Genomic DNA, 19,628 nt, shown 5'->3' with positions numbered 1-19,628 from the left:
ACGCCCCGCCCCAGCCTGGCTGAGCTCCGGCCTCGGACCTCACGGGCTTACCTGGGAGGCAGAGGGGCAGCTGTGGGGCCGGCCGCCCCCGACTCCACATTGGGAGTTTATCATCCTAAAAGGGTCCAAACACCCACCCTCTCTCTTTCCCTCCAAAGGATTATAATCCAGGGCCAGGGGCTGGCTAGCGAACTGCAACCCCAAGGACATTGATGGTAATAATATCAATAGAAGTAATAATAACCACCATCTGTGAACTATCTGATTCCTGGCAGGTTCTGTGCCAAGCACTTGACGTTGATCGCTCTGACTTGTGAAAAGCTGCCATCTCCCCCCGAGAACGGGGACAGACATTCTTGTCTGTTTTGCTTTGTCCACTGTCTCCAGTACCAACAACAACGGCTGGCACACAGCAGGCGCTCAATGCGTGCTTATTGAATGCACAAATGAATGCGAGGCTTGCAAGGATCTGATGCGGCTGGTTATGAAGGTTATCCCCACACACAGGACGAGAAAAGGCAGCGCAGCTGGTAGGGAGAGCTGTTTGACTACTGCAATGGTCCTGATGCCCCTGAATTGGACCCCAGGCCCATCCTCCTGCCCTCTGTCTTGCAGCCCCGAGAACAGGCTATTGGGGTCCAGCCCTCTGGGTCTCTTACTGGCCACGGAGGTTTCAACCAACTTCCTCCACCTGCCGCACTGGGGTGGTGGGCCAGCCTTTCCCATCTCTCGACCCAGACGGACACTGGTTCAAGGCTGCCTTGTGCTCAGCTGATGGCAAGATATTTTGACTGCCAGCTGGAGCTCCAGGCCTCTTAGAAACTTAGGCCAGAAGACGAGGTGCAGGCTCTGGCCCTCCGCTGGGGCCAGCCCCAGGAGGGCATGACCGCTCTCAAGGAAGCTGGCAGGGTGTCAGGGGAGGTAAGCGGGAGCTTCTGGCTCACTGCAGCCGAAGCAAAGCGGTGTGGCCAGGACACCACTTGGGTGGGGTGCTGGGGGATGCATCAGAGAATGGCCTCCTCCTCCGGGGAGCTCTCCAGTCCCACCCGCCTTCTGGGATGGAACAACTGATCCCTTTCTTCTGGCAGCTCAGATGGGGATGTGCCCCCAGGAGTCACCAGGTCCGGCTGCGTGACCTCAGGCAGCCTCCTCACTCCCCCGGAGCATCAGTTCCTCAGCGGTGAAGTGGGGCAACGCCCCTCCTCAGGCCCCGCTCCGCTCAACCCGCTCTGTTCTCTGCCCCACTGCCTGTTCCGAGCATCGCCCCGGCTCCCTTCTGGCTGGGCTTGGCCAGCGGGAGGCGCTGGCAGGAGAGCGGGCGGAGGAGAGAAGGCTGCGGGTGCCCCCCGCCCTCCGCCTGGCTGGCCGTCCTGTCCTCTCAGGCAGGGGCTCCGTCCCTCCACCTCCACAGCCCCTGCCCAGACAGTCCCCGTTCCAGCTCAGGCGCCCCCCTCGCTTCAGCACCCGGGTGGGTCGTAGCCCCGTGGCCCCTCCGTGGGGGCCTCTGCCTTCCAGGCCCCCAGCGGACCCTCAGAGGGAGCCTTTCATGTGCTGAGCCCCCGGCCTGAGCAGGAGCTGATCTACGAAGTGCTTGGCACAGAGGCTGCAGGCAGCCAGTGCGTGTGGCCAGCCGTTCTGATTTTCCCTGTCGTCCTGATGGGGTTGACAGCAGCCGGCCCCTGGCTCCACACTCTGCCCTTTGCCCTCCCTGTGAGGATCCCCTACCCGCCACGCCCCACCCCAGTCTCCCCAGGGCCCTCAAGCCTGGGCTCACTGGCCAACGGCCAAGGTGGGGGTCAGGGACTGGAGCTCGGGGGCCCCTGAGTCTGGCACACACGGGGGAAGGAAGCCGTGGTCTGTGGTGCCACAGCAGAGTGGTCCAGAGACCCCTGTGTGGGGAACCCTGTGGTCTCAGGGGAAGGTGGACATCCTGGGGACCCTCCTAAGGCCCTGGGAAAGGCGTCCTCCTGTTGGTCTGAGGGCCACAGCTCCCTCCGGACCCTGAACCAGAAGCTGGTTCCCTCTGTCTGGGCCCCCAGTACTGTGGGATTTGGGGGTGGGGCTCAGCCCTGGGGTCCTTTAAGTGCCTCGATTCCCTCAGTGCACCGTCCACACTACTGACTCTTAAGTCAACAGCCAAGATGCAGGGGAGTTCACGCTGCAGCCAGCACGGCCCCGCGGCTGTGGCTTCGGGCACCCCGTTTCCTGAGCCCCCACCCTCCCGAGGGCCCACCCTTGCCCCTGGGGGCCCCGGTTCTCCCTCTCTGGTCACAGTCAGGCGCTTGCCTGAGCCAGCTGTGGCTGTCGGGACCGATCGCTTCCGGACGACCGTCTCCCACCCCCCGCCCCCGACTGGAGCCGCCAGAGAGAAGCTGGCGGGAGACTTACCCCAAACTCCGTCACGAGGATGTCGGTGATGCTGCCCAGAACAGTCACAAAGTCGAAGATGTTCCAGGCATCACGGAAGTAATTCTAGAATGGAGATGCACAAGACAGATGCCAACGCAGGGCTCCGTGCTGGCCCCCACGCCGGCCCCAGGGCATGAGCCGGGCACAGCTGCCGGTCAGCCTGCGCACCCGGGACCATGGCAGCCACTCACTCAGCACAGCGCTGCCGTCCGTGCCGGGGCCCCCGGAGCCCAGGCCTTCCCCAGCTCGCCCGGCCTGGGGCGCCTCTGGGTTCCACTTCAGCTCTGCTGGGGGGGCAGGCTGCCCGTCTCTCCAGCCCTTCTGAGGGCTCCCTGAGGCCCCAAAGGCTTCATAAATGATGTGACTGGGTCCCCACAAAGACCACCGGAGAGAGGGTATCACCCATTTTACACCTGCCTGAGGCAAGCGGCCTGGAGGCCAAGAATGGGCATTTGAAGCCAGGCCTTGGTGAGTCCAGAGTCTATGTACAGGCCCCTACTGAATCAGGACTGGGGACAGCACACTCGCTAAGAGAGCGGCCTCTGGGCTCACATCCAGCTGTGTGGCTGTGGACCAGTGACTTAACCTCTCTGTGCCTCCATTTCCTAATCTGGAGAAGTAACAGTAACAGGCACAGAGGCTTTCTGGGCACACGCCAGGCCGCGCGTCCGGGCCCCCTCATGGTTAGACGGGCCGTGGGTCTGGGTTTGGCCAACGGGTTGTGAGCAGAGGCAGTGCGAGTCTCTCGCTGGCCCCCGGGGGACCCGTCAGAACTCTCCTCACCGCAGCCACCAGCAACCTCTAGGCGGTGGCGGCTCCGTGCGCCCGGGTCCCGCGTAACCAAGAGGAAAGGGCTCCCTGTCGGGTGTCGGCACGGCCCTGCTCATGGAACAGCGTGACTGGCCCCGTCCTGACGGGCACCGCTGCATGCATGGGGCCAGCGGCGGGGTTGTTGAAACTCAGGGCAGTCCACCCGCTCGAGCCCGCACACAGCGCCCCGCCGCCCAGACGGGACCCGGTTCTGCAGCCGCGCTACCCAGGCTGAACTCTCTCAGAGGGTACGAGGCACGTGTCCTTGCAGGGGCCGCAGGGCCTCCCTGGGAGACGGGGGTGCCGACACCAGGATGGCAAAGGCTAGTATACAGCAGGTGCTCAACGGAAGGGTGCTGCTTCACGGCTGCCTGGGAGGGTTCAGGCTCCCCTGCGTTCTTGGTTTTTGGGCGGGCGCTGCTGCGGCCCAGCCCACCTCCCCTCCTGGTTCAACTGGGCACCCTCGTTACCCCGCCGGGCGGGACCTTCTCTGGCTGGTATCTGCTGGGGAATTAACTGTGCTGCTGGGAGCAAGCTCGACGATGCCGACGGGCAGTGGAGGACAAACGCCCCAGCTCCCTCCCCACGGGCGCGAGGACTGTGGGGTCTGTGCTCTGCTGGTCCCGAGGTCCCCAGTGGACCTGCCCCCCACAGTGGGAATCGACTCCTAATGCGCCTGGACTGGCTGCCTTCCACCCCGCCTCACTCCTAGAATCGCCCCACACATAAATTCCTCGCACTCAATCCTTGTCTCAGGCTCTGCTTCTGGGGGAGCCCAAATGAAGACAACTTCCTAGGTGCTGGCTGCAGGCCTCAAACCCCTGGACTGGAAGGTTCCCCTCTGTCACGTAAATTCCATGTGGGGAAGCTGGGGCTTCACCTGAAACTGAGGAGGGACGGTCTGCGCAGGCCCCCGGGGGACAGCCAGGCTTTGGGGAGGTGGGGCCCCAGCCCCTGGGAGGAGAGTCACTTCACCACCAGAAAATCACCATGACTCAGCTGCGCCAGGTGGGGCCCTCAGCCTGGGGGGTGCACGGGTCCCCTGTGTAGATGTGGATGCAGGAACGAGAGGCCAGGGGCCTTGCTGGAGGCCACCAGCTAGGACGGGGCTGGGGCAGGGTGTGCGCTCAGATACGGGCGCGCCAGCCCCCGGGGTCTCCCCACACATGCCCCGTGGCCTGTTCTGGGTCACACGGCCCGAGGACCGGATGCTGCGTTGGTGCCACGGCCCAGGCTGCAGGTGCCTCCCCGCCCGACGGGGGCTCAGCGCAGGGCCCGACAGCCCAGGCTGCATCCCAGGCCCCTCTGAGTGTCCTCGTGAAAAATGCCGATTTGGGGGCCCCTGCTCGACCAAGCGACCCAGAACCTCTGGGGGCACGTCCGGGGCATCGTTCAGTTTTAAGAAATCTCCCTCCCAAGTGCTTCTGGTGGGGGGCAGGGCTGCAGCCGCCGCTGGGAGGAGAATGCAGGGGACGGGCTAGCCTGACCCTTCCAGCATCTATGGAGCCTGCACTGTGCGCCGGGCTTCATCCTGTCTGGGGACACACGACGCTCGCATTCGGGGTTTCAAGAGCTCTTCGGCGGGAGAGGTGAGGCTGGGCCCTCCTGGTGAGGGAGAAGGGCTGGTGCTGTGACAGAGCCCAGAGGCGACTGAGTTGAGGGCTGGGGGTCACTGTCCTTAGGGAGGCCGGCCACTCGGGGGTCCCCAGGGAGGACATCCTGTTTCGAGCCTCAGCTCGGCCGCTCGTGGGGACCCTCGGAGGTCACCCCCTTAGCTCAGGCCCTCTTCCCCCTTTTCGGTGCCATCAACCTCTGTGGCCATCAGGGGGCCTTCTCAGAGGGGGCTTTGTGAATCCCGAAAATAAAACACCCGGATTGCAGGGAGACCGGCTACACTGAAATACGGGGATCAAACCCTTAACGATGGGGACTGCCGTGAATGGTGACCATTCTGAAGCAACGATGAATGCAAACTAAACCGTGAGGTGCCCATGACCTCCACAACGCGCTATGAAAAAAGCTGAGTTTTATCGGTGACCCAGAACCTATTGGTAATACTGCAGGGTTTGTTGACTGCCTTCCAGATGGAAGGAAATGCTGAAGTCCAGCTAGTGGCTGGTGCAAAATAAAGATGTAATCTTTTCACATCTAATTTCACACAGCCCCACCCACACCCCCTCCCCAGGTCACTGGGCCTCAGGTTAAGACCACTTGCATTAACGGGAGATGAAATCAAGTCAGTGGGTCACGAACTGCATTTTAAAGATAAGGAAATGGAGCTGAGCAGGACAGACAACTCCAAAGCACGGGGCGCGGTGAGAGCAGGGGAGATCTCGTTGGGGCCGTCTGCGTGCACGTCTGTGCCGGGCTCTGCTGGGAAGCGCCCGCCCTGGCGGACGGCAGCTAAGCAGCCAAATGCCTGGGCTCGGCCTGCAGGATCTCAGTGTCCTCACCTCTAAATGCCGTTGACGGTGACTCCCACCCGCTGGTCCATCCCGAGGAAGGGCTGAACACAGGCGCGCCCGGCACGCAGTGACAGGCGGCACGGGGGCTGGGGGTCGCGGGGCCTTACTTACCAGAATGCCAAACGCCATGACCTTCAGCAGGCACTCGAGGGAGAAGAGCGAGGTGAAGACAATGTTGAACACTCTCAGGGCGTTCTCGTACGCCACCGAGGCCCCGTAGAACTGGAGGGAGGAGGGAGGGTGGCGGGTCAGCGGGTGGGGCACCGTGGCGGCAGCGGCTTTGTGGCTGTCCTTTCCCGCGGCTGGACCCGGACACACGGCTCCCCTGCCAACACCCTGTGGAGCCGCCCGGCCCAGCCAGCTCCTTGTGCCCACGGGAAAGCTCCGTTCTCAGCCCCATCTCGGCGTCCCAGAGCCCGGGGGGCCTGGCTGTGGGGGGACGCCAGTGCCCTCTGCGGCCGCTTCCCTCTGACCCTTACGGGTACACCCCCTAGGGGGGGACTGAGCAGGTGCCCAGCACCCCAGAAAGCTTCTCGGTTCCCCTTCCCTTTCCCGTTGATAACCCGCCCAGAAGGAACCGCTGTTCTCTCTCCTTAGGAAAAGTTCTTGCCCAAACTATGGGATCAGATTTGAGTCTAAACCCTTCCACCGAACCACCAGGTGACGGGAATGCGGCAGACGGAGTGCGAAGCCACAGCCCCCACGAGGAAACCGGGCCACTCAGCTCATCTGCTTTCCCCAAAAAGTCAACGGCGTCAAAACAAACAAGGAATGGGGTGAACGGGGACTTAAAAACTGGAGGCCCCGTGCGGCCATTTATGCCTCGGCTCCAAAGACCACATTTTGGGGACAATTCCACACGGATCTTAGAGAATCATCACTAATCTTGTCAAGCCTAAGAATTTGTAGGAAAATATTCTTGATTTTCAGAAATGCATACCGAAGAATTTGAGGGCAAAACAGCACTGTCTCTATCGTTTAAAATACTTTTAAAAAACTGATGAAACGTCCAGAATAGGCAAATCCACAGAGACAGAAAGCAGATCAGCGGCTGCCAGGGGCCGGAGAGGGGGAACGGGGAGTGACTGCTTAACACGTACAGGGCTTCCTTTTTGGGTGGTGGAATGTTCTGGAACGTTCCATCCAGATAGAGGTGATGGTTGCAAAACGTGCTAAATGTACTAAATGCCACTGAATCGTACACTTTAAAATGGTTAATTTGATGTTACGTGAATTTTGCTTCAATAAAAAGAAATAAGGAAAAAAGACAGATGAAGCAAAGAGCAGAATATTCCAGATGCGTAACTGAAGGAGGGAGACAGGGATTCCTGAGAGCCCGGATGCTCAGGGCGGCCTGGGGCCCGCAGCAACAGCATCGCCGGGACTCCCAGGCCCACCTTGACCCGTGGAACCCGGACCCAGACGGTGGGTGAGCCCGTCACAGTCTGATAGACACCGTGCTGTGCTCTCCCTCGTCCGTACGTCTGAAACTGCTCATAATCACAACAGCGGGAGGATGAAGGAATCTGCTTATGGAGAACAGCTTCCAGGCAAAAACAGGAACTATTTTTCACCAGTTCAAAAATGAGCAGCTTCTGGGGCCGGCCTGGTGGCGCAGTGGTTAAGTTCGTGCGCTCTGCTCTGGTGGCCCCAGTTCACGGGTTCAGATCCCGGGCTCGGACCCACACCACTCGTCAGCCAGGCTGTGGTGGCGATGCACATAAAACAGAGGAAGATGGACACAGAGCTTAGCTCGGAGCTGACCTTCCTCAGCAAAAAAAGAAAGAAAGAAAGAAAGAAAGAAAAAAGAGCAGCTTCAATTTATGGCGTTTTTGAAGCTTTGAGAAACGTGCCAAAGTCTCTGTGTGAACTTTCTCACTCGGTCCTCACCCCTGTGTGTGGGGTGGGGTGCCGCCATTGTCATTCCCACTTCAACTAGGAGCCCCTGGTCACTCGGGCGCAGTTAAAGGCTGAGCTGAACGGCAGAGCTGGGCCAGAGCCCAGGCCTCTGGCCTCCAAACCAGGGTGGACGGCTCTGCCTTCCCCCACTGAGGGGGCTCCTGGACCCATGCCTGCCCCCTCTCACTTCGTTCCTCCAGCATTGATGGAGGCCCCTCCTTCCCTCTGGCCAGCCCTCGGCGCACCCCAGGGACAAAGGCGTGACCCGACCTCGGGCGGCCCCTTGCAGCTCCCGGGCTGGTGGCAGAGGCTGTCGGGAGCCTGACTGGCTCATGGCTTGGGAGGTGACCGGCGGGAGGCCGGGTTTGGGGGGGCAGAGAGGTCTTCCTGGAGGAAGTGCTCTGCAGGCGCCGCTGGAAGGGACTGGCGGGCGGGGAGGTGGGAACAGCTGGCGCGATGGGTCGGCGGTGGCGGTGGCGGTGTGGCCCGTCTGGGCGGCTGGGGCAGGGCGGGGCGGGGTCACCTTCATCATGAGCACGATGGTGTTGAGGGCGATCATGGCCATGATGGTGTACTCGAACGGCGGCGACACCACAAACTGCCACATGCGGTACTGGAAGCTCTGCTTGTTCTGCGGCATGTGGCGCGTCAGTGGCTTGGCGCTGATGGCGAAGTCGATGCAGGCCCTCTGGGGCAGGGGAGGGGGGAGAGGCCGCATGAGGCCGGGGCCGCCCAGCACACGCCGGCGAGCCCCACACCGCCCTCCTGCATGTCGCTGGGGCGCCGCCTCTCCACCCGGGCCCCGCAAGCTCCTCTCTGCAATGGCGTTCTCCCGACAGCTCGGGCTCCTACAAAAGCCACGCCGGCCGAACCTGACACTGACGTGCCCCCACTTCCTCACTGAACCCCCTTGGGAACATGGGATGTGGGTCCCCTCAACAGCCCCACTTTGCAGATGAGGACAATAGCGGCTCAGAGAGGTTAAGACACTTCCCTGAGGTGGCACAGCTGCTGATGGGCCGAATGCGAGTTTAAACCCCAGTCTGACTGGGAAGCAGAAGCGTTCTCTCTTAGTGTCCTTCTCCTGCTTCCTTTTTGGGGGCAGAGGGGCAGGCATGACGGTTATCTAGTCTTAGGGGCCAACAGAGCAGAGGAAAGATGCGTGGCAGGTCCTCCGCCCGGGCGGCTCTGGGAGGGCACAGGGTCCCATGCGCACCCTCTGGGGGACTGGGTTTCCCTTCACGAATGTCCACGAATGTGGACACCACCCTCCCCGGGGAGCAGAGACCACCCCCGCTGACACCACCGCAGCTGTGCGAGCCGCTCCGGCCGCTGAGACGGGAGCAGAGGGACAAGCGCGGGGGCTGCACCCGGGTTCGCGCACTTTCTGAGCCGGAGTCCCTGGGAGACTGGGTGGACCCTGAACGGTGCGGAGCGGGCTGTGCATGCAGTGCGAGTAAGGGCTCAGCGCCTTTTCGGACAGCTGGCCCCGAGAGGCCGGGGCTGCCGCTACCACATCCCAGCCTGGTCCACACACACCGTCCAGGGTGCCCTCGGGGAGCGTGTGCAGGGTTGCCCTGCGGCCTGAATCCCGCAGGAGGATGTGCTGCTCCCTCCGCAGATGCTGGTCCTGGGCGCGTGTGTGCGCATGCGTGTACATGTGTATGTGTACGTGCACGCACATGTGCATACCTGTGTGCACATGGACACGTGCGTGCATGCGTTCACGTGCACGCACATTCACGTACATGTGCAGCACACGTATGCGCACATACACATATGTGCGTGTGCGTGTACACGTGTGTGTGCATGCACGTGGCCGGCTTTAGGGGGCGGCCGGGCCGGGCACCTCGTTCTTCTCCAGGCTGTACTCCTCCATCATCTTGTCGCCCTGCTCCTGGAATGTGATGATGATCAAGGCCACGAAGATGTTGACAAAGAAGAAGGGGAAGACCACAAAGTAGACGACGTAGAAGATGGACATCTCCATGCGGTACCCGGGGCTGGGGCCCTGGTTCTCGAACGTGGCATCCACCGAGTGCTTGAGGACCCTGCGCGGACCGGGACGGGCACACGGGGGGACACGAGGAGGACACGGGAAAGAGAGGGAAGCCGTCACTGTTTGCGGAGCCCGGTTCCGAGGTGCAAGTTGCCCGCCTCCCCTGCCGTGGGCGTGTGGACAGCACCCTCCCCGTCGGGCGCCGAGGGCCGGGACGCGCCCGAGACGACGTCCACACTTTATTTACCTTCCCAGCGGCCCCTCAGAGAGCTTATTACCGGCTCCATTTTGCAGACAAGGAAACTAAGGCTCCGCAGTTTAAAGTGACTTGCTGAAGATCAACCCCTCAGACGCGGCCACGTCAGGATTTGAAGCCAGGTTTGTGGTGATGGATGGCAGCGAGCAGGGGGTCATGGAGGGGTGTGTGTGTATGTGTGTGTGCACGTGCGTGTGTGGATTTGAGCGCAGGTGGTGGTGGGAGCTGAGGAGGTTAAATGGGGATGCAAGCGGGAGCGTGTATCTGCTGAGCTGCTCTGTACAGCTGCACAGGTTGTGCGCTGCTCAGGGGCTCTGGGTCTAGGTGGTGCCACTTATACTGTAGACAGGATAGATTTGTGTATTCGTGAGGACACCTTTTTGGCAGTTGGCCATAAAGTGCCTTCTTTGAACAAAATCATTAAGTATACTGCAGTGATTTTCTGACAGATGGAGGTGAAATCTGTTGAGGAAGGCGTGTCTTTAAAAAATTTGCTCAGAAGTGCCTGATGGGCTTGCGCTGGCCCCGAGTGTGGGCACTGGGTGTGTGCATGGGGGAGCAGAGGGGTGCATGGGTTGGTGTGTCTGCGGGGCGGGTGGGGTGGGGGTGTGTGTGTGGGGGAGGTGAGGGGTGTGGGGGTGAGGATGCCGAGGGGGCCCCTGGAATCTAGAGGCCTCGCTGGGCATTTCCCAGGCTCCCGGGAGACCAGCACTGGGTGCGTTGGGTGAGGCCCTCGCCTGGGGCACAAATTAAGGAGCCAGAATCCTCCCCCCCCAGGACACACAGTGTTGACGGCAATATTTTAAACATCAAAACGAGCGCCCAGAAACCCACGATGCACAAACTATCAACATCTTAGAGCATCAGGGCCCCCCCGACGGGCACGGCTCAGCGTCCCGCCTCCCGTGCCTCCGGCCCTTACTGCGGCCAGCCCTCGCCGGTGGACACGGTGAAGAGCGTCAGCAGGGCCCAGAGCACGTTGTCATAGTGGAACTCGTACTTCTTCCACTCGCGGTCGCGCGCCTTCACCTCGTTCTTCTCGTACAGCAGGTACTTGCCGCTGCCACGGAAATGGCTGTCAGGGCCCGGGAGGCAGCACCCCGACACAGCACCCACCCGGCCCCGGCCCCGAGCTGCTCCCGTGGGGCCAGCTCCCATGGGGCCAGGGCATGGGGCTCCTGGCGCAGGAATGGCCGTCACAAGTGACAGGCCGCGGTGACACCTGCCCCGAGGTGACAGAGCGCCTCCGGGCCGGCCTCCTGCTCCCAGCACCCAGGAGGCGGCTTCGGGTGGCCCCTTGGCCACAAAGGTCGCAGGCCAGCCGCCTCCCTCCCAGCCTGGTGCCCCGTCTGCATGGCCCCCCAAGCTTTCTACACGGCTGGGGATAATCAGAGGAGCGCGTTCGTGACGAGTAAAATCGGTGTGAAATTCAAACTGCAGTTTCCAGAGACAAAGCTTTTGGGGGACATGGACACGTGCCCCCCGCCGTCCTGCGGGCGGCGCTCACAGGGACCGTGCGCCCAGAAAGCCAGGATGCTCCCTGTAGGGCCCTGACGTCTGCTGATCGGAGACCTAACTCGTCTGGCAGCAAACCTGACCCGCTTGGACGCAAAGCTTTTTAAACCTGTCACTTATGCTGCGTTTGGTGCAAACAGCGCGGGTTTCCCGGCAGAAACGTCTGCTCTCGGGGCTGCCGCGGACCCAGCAGAGGGCGGGGTGTCGCACGCGCCACGTGCCCTGGGAGTCTCCCCGAAACCCCGAGACGGCCGAGCTTCGGGGCTCAGCGGCCGGGAAGGCCCGCACCGCGGAGCGAGTGCGATCAACTGCCACTCGGCAGAGGCCGGGCCGCCACCGGCTCACGGCGCGACCTGGAGGCCCAGACTGGCTTCCTTCTGGGCCTGATCCAGGCCAGCTGCGGCCGGGCCGCCGCCTGCACCCCGAGCCCGGGCCCCGGGACGCACGGGGGGGGCACCCACCGACAGTCCTTCTCGAATTCCTTGGACTCGTCGGTGCAGTGGAAGAACTTGCCCTTGAACAGCTGCACGGCCACCACCGCGAAGATGAACATGAACAGCATGTAGACGATGAGGATGTTGAACACGTTCTTGAGCGAGTTCACCACGCAGTCGAACACGGCCTGTGGGGAGCGACAGGGCTGGGTCCCCGGGCGAGGGGGGCAGGGCGTCACCCCGCCCTGGCGCCCCCTGACCCCGGCCCGAGCCCGGAGGGGCCTCCCGGCCGAGCCCAGCATGAGTGTGCTGTGCCGCCCCCTCTGCTCCAGCCTCGGGGTCCAGGCCACCAGGAAACAGCAGGCTCCCGGCTCCAAGCCTTTGCCAGGCAGCCACATTTGGCTACGTTTTAACAACAGTATCTTTTTGTTTCTTGAGTAAGATTAGCCCTGAGCTAACTACTGCCAGTCTCCTCTTTTTTGCTGAGGAAGGCTGGCCCTGAGCTAACATCATGCCCATCTTCCTCTACTTTATATGTGGGACGCCTCCCACAGCATGGCGTGCCAAGCGGTGCCATGTCCACACCCGGGATCCGAACCAGTGAACCCCAGTCTGCTGAAGCAGAATGTGTGCACTTAACCGCTGCGCCACCGGGCCAGCCCCCCTTGTTTTTTTAATGTTTTTTTTTTTTTTTGTGCGTGTGTGAGGAAGACTGGCCCTGAGCTAACCTCTGTGCCAACCGTCCTCTATTGTGTATGTGGGACACGGCCGCAGCGTGGCTGATGAGCACTGTGTAGATCTGTGAGCAGGATCCGAACCCACCAACCCCGGGCCACGGAAGCAGAGCGCACGGACTCTACCACTGCTCCACCAGGCCGGCCCTTCTTATTTTCTTTGAACAGATATGTAGTTTTACCTTCTATTAACACTGGGTTCTGCTTGCCAACTTGAGAAACTTGACATAACATTTCCTTTAAAATAAACCCCTTAAGTAAAAAATAAAGTGACTCGATTTAAAGGAACATATAAAGTAAGAAACAATACGAGGGGTCCTCAGGTGCTGTGTGAACTGAACAGGGAGTGGACGTCCAGGTTTGTTTCTTTTCTTTTTTTTGTGAAAGACAAGCTTTTGGGAAGTGCTGGTTCACAGTACTTTGAAGGAAAAAAATGGGAACCCAGAACAGGTAGGAGAAAGTCAAAGGTCGCGCACGTGGGACGGAAACTGTCTCCTGCTTCTCAGATTATCGCCGTGTCTTGTTTTATCCCCACGATGCTGTCACGTGAATTAGGAAAAGGGATACTGACCCCGTGTGAGACATTTCATCTGATGAAAAACTGTCATAACATACAGATTTGTCAGAGTAACTCACTTCACTGCCATCTGCTGGAAAGCTGGAACAGTAAATCTGTCTACAAGGGTTGTGGTGCTGTCAGCACTCCTTTCAATACAGTGTCCTCGGGCAGTGCACCACCTGCTCAACTGTACATGGCAACCCTGACAGGCCTCCCCCACGCCCCAGCCTCACCTTGAGCTTTGGCAACCGCTTGATGGTTTTCAGAGGTCGTAGCACCCGGAGGACTCGGAGGGACTTGATGGTGTTGATGTCCTTTCCTTTGCTGTTGCCGCTGTGGAGGGATGTGAGGGTGGCGAGAGGGAGAGAGGGAGCGGAGGTCAGGCTGGGTGGGGGTGGCCCGCAGCCCCGCGTGACCCCACTCTGCCATGCCCGGAGTCTGGGGCCAGCCCGGCTGCGCCCTGCCCTTGCTGGGGGGGAGAGCCCGGGTGCAGATGGCTGCCTGTGGTTCTGGCCTCAGGGCTGGCCAGGCAGCTGCAAGGGGCGGGGGGGCGCCCCACACCCAGCCCAGGGGCCAGCTGCCCCTCCCTCTTTGCAGGTGGCCTTGGGCTCCTCAAAAATGGGACGTCCCCTCCAACAGGATCCCGGAAACGCTTGAAGCGGCCCTTGAACCAGACCCCTCTCCCCTCCAGCGTCCCCGCCCGCAGGCGAGGAGAGAGCGGACCACTGCCTCAGTCTCCGGGGTCTCCCAGCCCATCCTTCCAGGGAGCCTCCCAGGACTTCGGTGCGGGGTCTCTTGGGCCTGAGCTCAGCTGGGCCCACCCTGGGGCGCTGCGACCCCCTCAGCCAACCGCGACTCAAGAGAGCACTGGGCGCAGCCACCAAGGCCCTGTGGTCAATGAAACTCACCACCCGCCGGGTCGCCCGAGGCAGACCCAAGACTCACGTCTGACTCCCCATCCTCCCCCCTGGCCCCATGGGGTGCCCTCCCGACGCCCCCACCATCGGCTCTCGGCCACCCTCCCCAGCGGGACCCCCAGCCCCCCGTCTCTCTCCTGCCGGTCTTTTCTGCACACGGAGGCCAGAGCCCGTGGCCACAGCAGGCCCCTTCGCAGCGTCCGGAAGTGGCTGGCCGGCCCGGCACTCAAGGCCCCGAGACCCAGTGAACTTCGCCTCCAGGTTCCCAGCGGCTGCCACAGACCCCAAACCCCAGTCCCTCTGTGCCTCCATCTGCGTTTGCACATTCTGTTCCTGCTGCTAGAAATGCCCTTCCTCGCAGGACCAGGCAGCTGTCTCAGAGCCCATCGGAGACGTCCCTGCTCCGCCACCCGCCCGCGCTGCCCCACAATCCTCTGCTTCTGGCTTCAGACTCAGCTCCTCTGTGTCATTGTCCCTCGGATCCGGGCTCGCCCGCCGGGTGGTCTCAGGACGCAGGGGACGGGCCCAGACCAGCAGGCTTTGGGGTCTCCTGGCTCCCGCGGTGACCTTGCGGGTCATGGGCGAGGCCCCCCCAGCATCCTCTTAGTTCCTTCCTCTCATTTCCGGGGAATAAAGGGACCGGGTGTCGGACCGCCGGGCACAGCCGTGCTCCCGGCCTTGGGGGGTCTGCATGTGTTTTTCTTGTCTAAACAGAAGCCGCCATTGTGACCTCAAGGCTGTGTCTCCAACGTGCGAGCACAGCGAGGGGCGCGAGGAGGGGACTTCAGGCAGAAAGGGGCAAATCTAACAACAGGGTCAGCCGGACACAGCGGCTCCTTCTTCACCCCTCCAGCTCCCACTGCGGCCGAGTCCCGAAGTCCCCGCTCAGCTGAGAGCCCCCCTTGCGCACGGCCGCTCCAGCAACTGCTCCTGCCGCTGGGCTCTGCCCGAGGCTGACGACGCGGCCGGGAGACGATGGGACGTCTCCCAGCAAAACCGGGGTGTTTGGACTGCATGTTGGTGGGAACGTCGAGCACGTGGACATCTAGCTCGTAGGTGGAACTCGCCAAAATCCTGATATGCCAAATGGCTGACACTTGGGAACGTGTGCCTCTTGGGGCACATCCGCTCATCTGAAAATGACTCCACGGCCACTGGCGGGTATGGGGGGGGGGTCTCTCTCCCGGAAGGCACTCCGCCTGTGGAGACGCTGAGAAACGATCCTGTTTACTGCGGCATCAAGGAGAGTGCTCCTGGCAGTCTGGCTCCTGAGCATGCAGGAGAGGCTTGATCAAGGCACTTCCACAGAAAACCACCAGACTTTCAAACCACTTTGCGGAGAGTGTAGACGCTCCTCGAGGGGGTTAATTTCTCCTCTTAGAACCCAAGTCCTGGGTGTTCGGGCCGCTCCTCCTTCTCCCAGCTGATAAGCACCCACTCTGCTCACCTGCCCCATCAAAGTCAGACCCTGAGGAGGTCCCCCAGCCACACCCTTTTGGTTCTCCCCTGAGAACCGGCTAATGGGGGGTCACGGTGGGAGCCAGCGGCCAAGACCCCTCGGGGCCCGTCCTCCCTGGGGGGCAGGCTGAGGGGGCTCCAGTCACTGCAAGCGACAGGACAGCAGCAAGGACACAAGGCCACGGAAACGGCCCCAGAACTGCGTGGCTGCCCCACGGCCTGGAGGACGAGGGACAGACGAGCGAGCGGGACTTTACCGTGTGCTGCTCCTGGAGAGGTGCGCCGAGGGAGGGACAGGTCGTGAGCGGCCTCGGGAGAGAGAACACAGAACACGCAGCGCACACGCGGTGCACAAGCGGCGCACACGCAGCACACATGTGACACACGGCGCACACACAGCACACACGCGACACACGACACGGTGCACACGCATCGCACAGGCAGCAGACACACAATGCACACGCAGCACACGTGGCACATGTGCACACGCAGCACACATGCGACACACGGTGCACACGCAGCGTACACACAGCACACACGCACCCCATGCCCGCCCCTGTCCCCCGTACTGCCAGCACCAAGACAGCCGGCTCCGCCGAGCACCCGCCACCACCGCGTCACTGCCAGGAGCCGGGAGCGCCAGCGCCCAGAAGCTCGGGCGGAGGTTCTAGAACGTCCCGAAGGCGCGGGGGACCTGGGTGTGAGTCCTGGCTCTGCCCCCTCGTCCTCATCTGGAACTCGGGCCCTCGGGTCCGCGGTGGCCCTGCCACAGGTCACGAGGGCCGTGGCACAGGGTTCCTGTGGGGCAGCTGAGGGGCATCGGGGAGCATGGAGGCTGCAGGGCGCTGGCGCCGGCGTCTCAAGCCTCCACCCACAATGGAGGCAGAGGGGAGGCAGATAGGGGCGGACGCCCAGCCAGCCCTTTGATATTGGGGAACCATCGCCTGCACAGAGGGAGCAGGTCCTCCCTCCTGGGTCGTTAAGGGTCTCTCAGCAACAGCGACTTCTGTACCCCGTGGATTTTAGGTGTGAGATTGAGTCTCGTGAACACGAGTGCGTCCACCTGTGGGAAGGTGGTGCCATTATGCCCATTTTCCAGATGAGGAAGCTGAGGCCCAGAAAGGGCGAGTGACTTGCCCAAAGCCACACAGCTGGGAGGTGGCAGACTGAGATTCAAACCCAGGTGCACCTGCACTCTAATCTTCTTTCCATTTCATCACATACGAAAAAATAACGCCTTTGGGGCGGGGGCTGTTTTGAGGATGGACATTAAAAATGGTGGCAGCCTGAGGGCTCCTTCTTTGGCTTCTTGGCTCCTGAGCATGCAGGAGCAGCTTGCTCAAGGCGCCCTGCCAGCCACGCTGGCCTGCCTTGAAGGAGGAGAGGCCGTGCCAGATGGGCCCTTGGCAGTGACGTGGGATCGGCATCCAGCGGCTGCTGAGAAAGGTCAGCTGGCCGCCCCGATGCGCGGGCACAGAGCGCAACACCATGTGTGACGCTGAATGAAATGGCCTGTTAGTGATGGGCGCATGGACGTGGCACACGGGCAGGGGTGGAGCAGGACACACACAGAGCTCTGGGCCGGGTGCAGGGGTGGGGACCGTCGGGAGAGCTTCGCACACCCCTTGGTGGACCACAGGGAGAGCTCCCCGCGTGTGAGACGGGCGCGGTCAGGGCACGAGGGCAGAATCCTCGCATCCACCAAGAAGGCTCCGCGGCAGGATTCCTCCAGACAAGGGACGGAGCAGACTGCGCGCCCTCCCCTCCCGCGGCCTCGAGGACACTGTGAGCCGGGCTGCCACGTCTCATGCGGCTGCTCCGCGGTCAGGCTGGACATGGGCCGCAACCTGAGTGTAGCTGAGCCCACTCCCAGAGACCCTGCTGGCCTGTTCCCCCGTGGGCCCTCGTGGCCTCAGTTTCCTCGTCCACAGTGTGGACACTTCCCACACAGATCGTCACGAAGACTCAGTAAACGGAGGCTGTTAGCTATTATCATCGCCAAGTTTTCCTGTTCTATGGGGAAACTGAGGCACAGACAGGCTCAGGGACTTGCACCTTAGAGAGAAACCAGCCAGACCTGCAGGAGCCTTTTTCTACGACGATGACGTTAACTCACCCTTGCCGGGGTCTTCGTCCCCGAGACGGGCACACAGGACAGATAAAGTGAGGTAAGAGACCAGAAAAGAAAAAAGCCACCGACTCTGGGGTGGGACACTCAGAGTGTACCCCCTACTGCTGCCAAGGCCACATCTATCTGGGAATAAGGAGACAACAACCAAAGTCTTCACAGGGCGAGAGACCCTCTCGGGCAGACGAGGCCAAAAACCCGCAGCCAGAGAGAGGATTCTGAAACCTTTCTGGGGAAAAAAGCAGCAGCGTGAGGGGTCCTTCTCTGGCTTTCTGGCAGATCGGCCTCAGGCATGCAGGAGTGGCTTGATCAAGGTGCTTGGCCAGCTGTGCCAGACCTGCAGCCCTGCCCTGGAAGAGGAGTTGCAGCACCAGAGGGATTTTTGGCAGGGAGGTGGGGAGGGTGCTGCTGGCGTGGGGTCTCTGGGTCTACCTCTCCCATCTCTATGAGCATTCACATTAAGGTGTTCCCATGGCTGCCAGCTGTCCCAAAACCCCATGAGCGCCCCTGGCACTTGTCAGAATCCCACTGGCAAAATTCCTCACTTCTCAGTTGCTGGGAGACCTACGAGCTCGCCCAGCCTTGCTGGACAGCCCTACGTCCCTGTCCCCGGCCCTTTCCTTGCACGTTAAAACCACTCGAAGCTTCTCAAGGTCATGGGCTGGCTGGCTCTAGGCCTGGAGCAACTTCACGGAAACAGGTTAAAAGGTCTACTCTTCCAGAACGCTCCAAGCCCCCGGGAGGTGTGGCGCGTTCTGAGTGCCCTCATGTAACTTGATGTCTAAAACGAAAACACAGAAACTCAATGCGCCCGCTCCCTATGGCAGGTCCTCTCGCAACACAGAATCGTTCTGCTGATCAGCTTTTGGTGGAAAAAGGACTTTGTTCTGCAGATTTGCTCACAGTGTGGCCTAATCGTGACTCGGGGCAGCCAAGAAGCAGTGCCCACTGCACAGCTCCGCAGGGCCGGGCGGCACAGCCCGACGGGAGCCTGGTCCCGGCTTCGGGAGGCCGGTGGCCCTTCCTCAGCCCGCGAGGATCCAACCAGGGACGCAGGAGGGGCAGGGCAGCCGCTGAAGCAGGGCGGCCCCCAGACGGCCGAGCCTGAGCCGCTGGGCGTCACAGCCACACCCAGAGGTGGCCGCGCACGGCAAAGCACCCCCCACGGCACGGCCTGCACGGGGGGGCTGCGTGTGGACACATGGATGTGGCCGACGGGCCCCCCCAAACCTCCTGAGCCCTGGGCGTCTGGGGCTGCTGCAGACCCCGTCCTGGAGGGCTGGGGGGTGGGCAGGGCTGGCCCTCTCGGGTCACGGAGACCACCCGGGCAGAGCTCGGCGGGAGCGGGGGCTCCTGGGGCCAGAGCGGCCACCTGCTCCAGGCCACACGGCCGCCCGCCCGGGTCAGGCAGATAGTCAGGCCCAGTCACCAAAAGATACGAGCCACGGCAAGGGGTGGGGGAGAGGGGGGAACAGAAAGAGAAAGCAAGAAACAGAGGAGTGACAGAAAAATGGGGAGAATGACAGAAAACGGGGAGAGCGACAGAAAATAAAATCACAGAAAATAGGGAGAACGACAGAAAACGGGGAGAATAGGAAAGGAGTCAAAAGAGAGAGTGAGCCACAGAAAGAAGCAGGGAAGGAGGAGAGGACGAGCAGGGAGGTGGGCAGGGAGGAGTGGGGAGGGGAGGAGGGAGGAGCGGGGAGGAGCAGGGAGGGGAGGAGGGAGGGAAGTTGGGAGGAGCTGGGAGGGAGGAGTGAGGAGGACCAGGGAGGGAGGAGCAGGGAGGAGTGGGGAGGGGAGCAGGGAGGGCAGCAGGGAGGAGCAGGGAACGTCCCTCCCGCGGGTGGTCCTGGCGGGGGGGGGGGGGGGGTGGGGGGGGGTGGGGGGGGGGGGGGGCGGGGGGGGGGCGCAGGCGGCTCCAGGGCGTCAGGCCGCTGACCCCGCAGGGGCCGCCCGGAGAGCGGCCACGTCCTTGCCGCCCTGTGCAGCGTCTTAGACGCCTGTTTGTGAAGAAATCGCGCCCCCTGGGTAGGAAGGCTGTG

At 61.9% G+C, this 19,628-nt stretch overlaps 1 protein-coding gene across 6 annotated transcripts in view; it reads right to left on the bottom strand.

Moving 5' to 3' along the window:
• CACNA1A (calcium voltage-gated channel subunit alpha1 A) overlaps positions 1-19,628 on the bottom strand; it is a 203,188-nt gene that overhangs the window by 44,108 nt on the left and 139,452 nt on the right. For all 6 annotated transcript variants that reach the window (XR_011440598.1, XM_070273031.1, XM_070273033.1 and 3 more), the window contains exons 25-31: positions 13,314-13,413; positions 11,815-11,975; positions 10,761-10,898; positions 9,433-9,634; positions 8,107-8,271; positions 5,796-5,906; positions 2,389-2,472 (exon numbers count right to left, since the gene is read on the bottom strand). Coding sequence is in view for 5 of the 6 variants with exons in the window: in XM_070273031.1 (XP_070129132.1) it covers positions 2,389-2,472; positions 5,796-5,906; positions 8,107-8,271; positions 9,433-9,634; positions 10,761-10,898; positions 11,815-11,975; positions 13,314-13,413 (961 nt within the window). In the remaining variant the exon portion in view is untranslated. The remainder of the gene's footprint in view (positions 1-2,388; positions 2,473-5,795; positions 5,907-8,106; positions 8,272-9,432; positions 9,635-10,760; positions 10,899-11,814; positions 11,976-13,313; positions 13,414-19,628) is intronic.

The sequence above is a fragment of the Equus caballus genome, chromosome 7, assembly GCF_041296265.1.
Source record: "Equus caballus isolate H_3958 breed thoroughbred chromosome 7, TB-T2T, whole genome shotgun sequence".
Classification (NCBI taxonomy): domain Eukaryota; kingdom Metazoa; phylum Chordata; class Mammalia; order Perissodactyla; family Equidae; genus Equus; species Equus caballus.
This window is presented reverse-complemented; position numbering and strand designations above follow the sequence as displayed.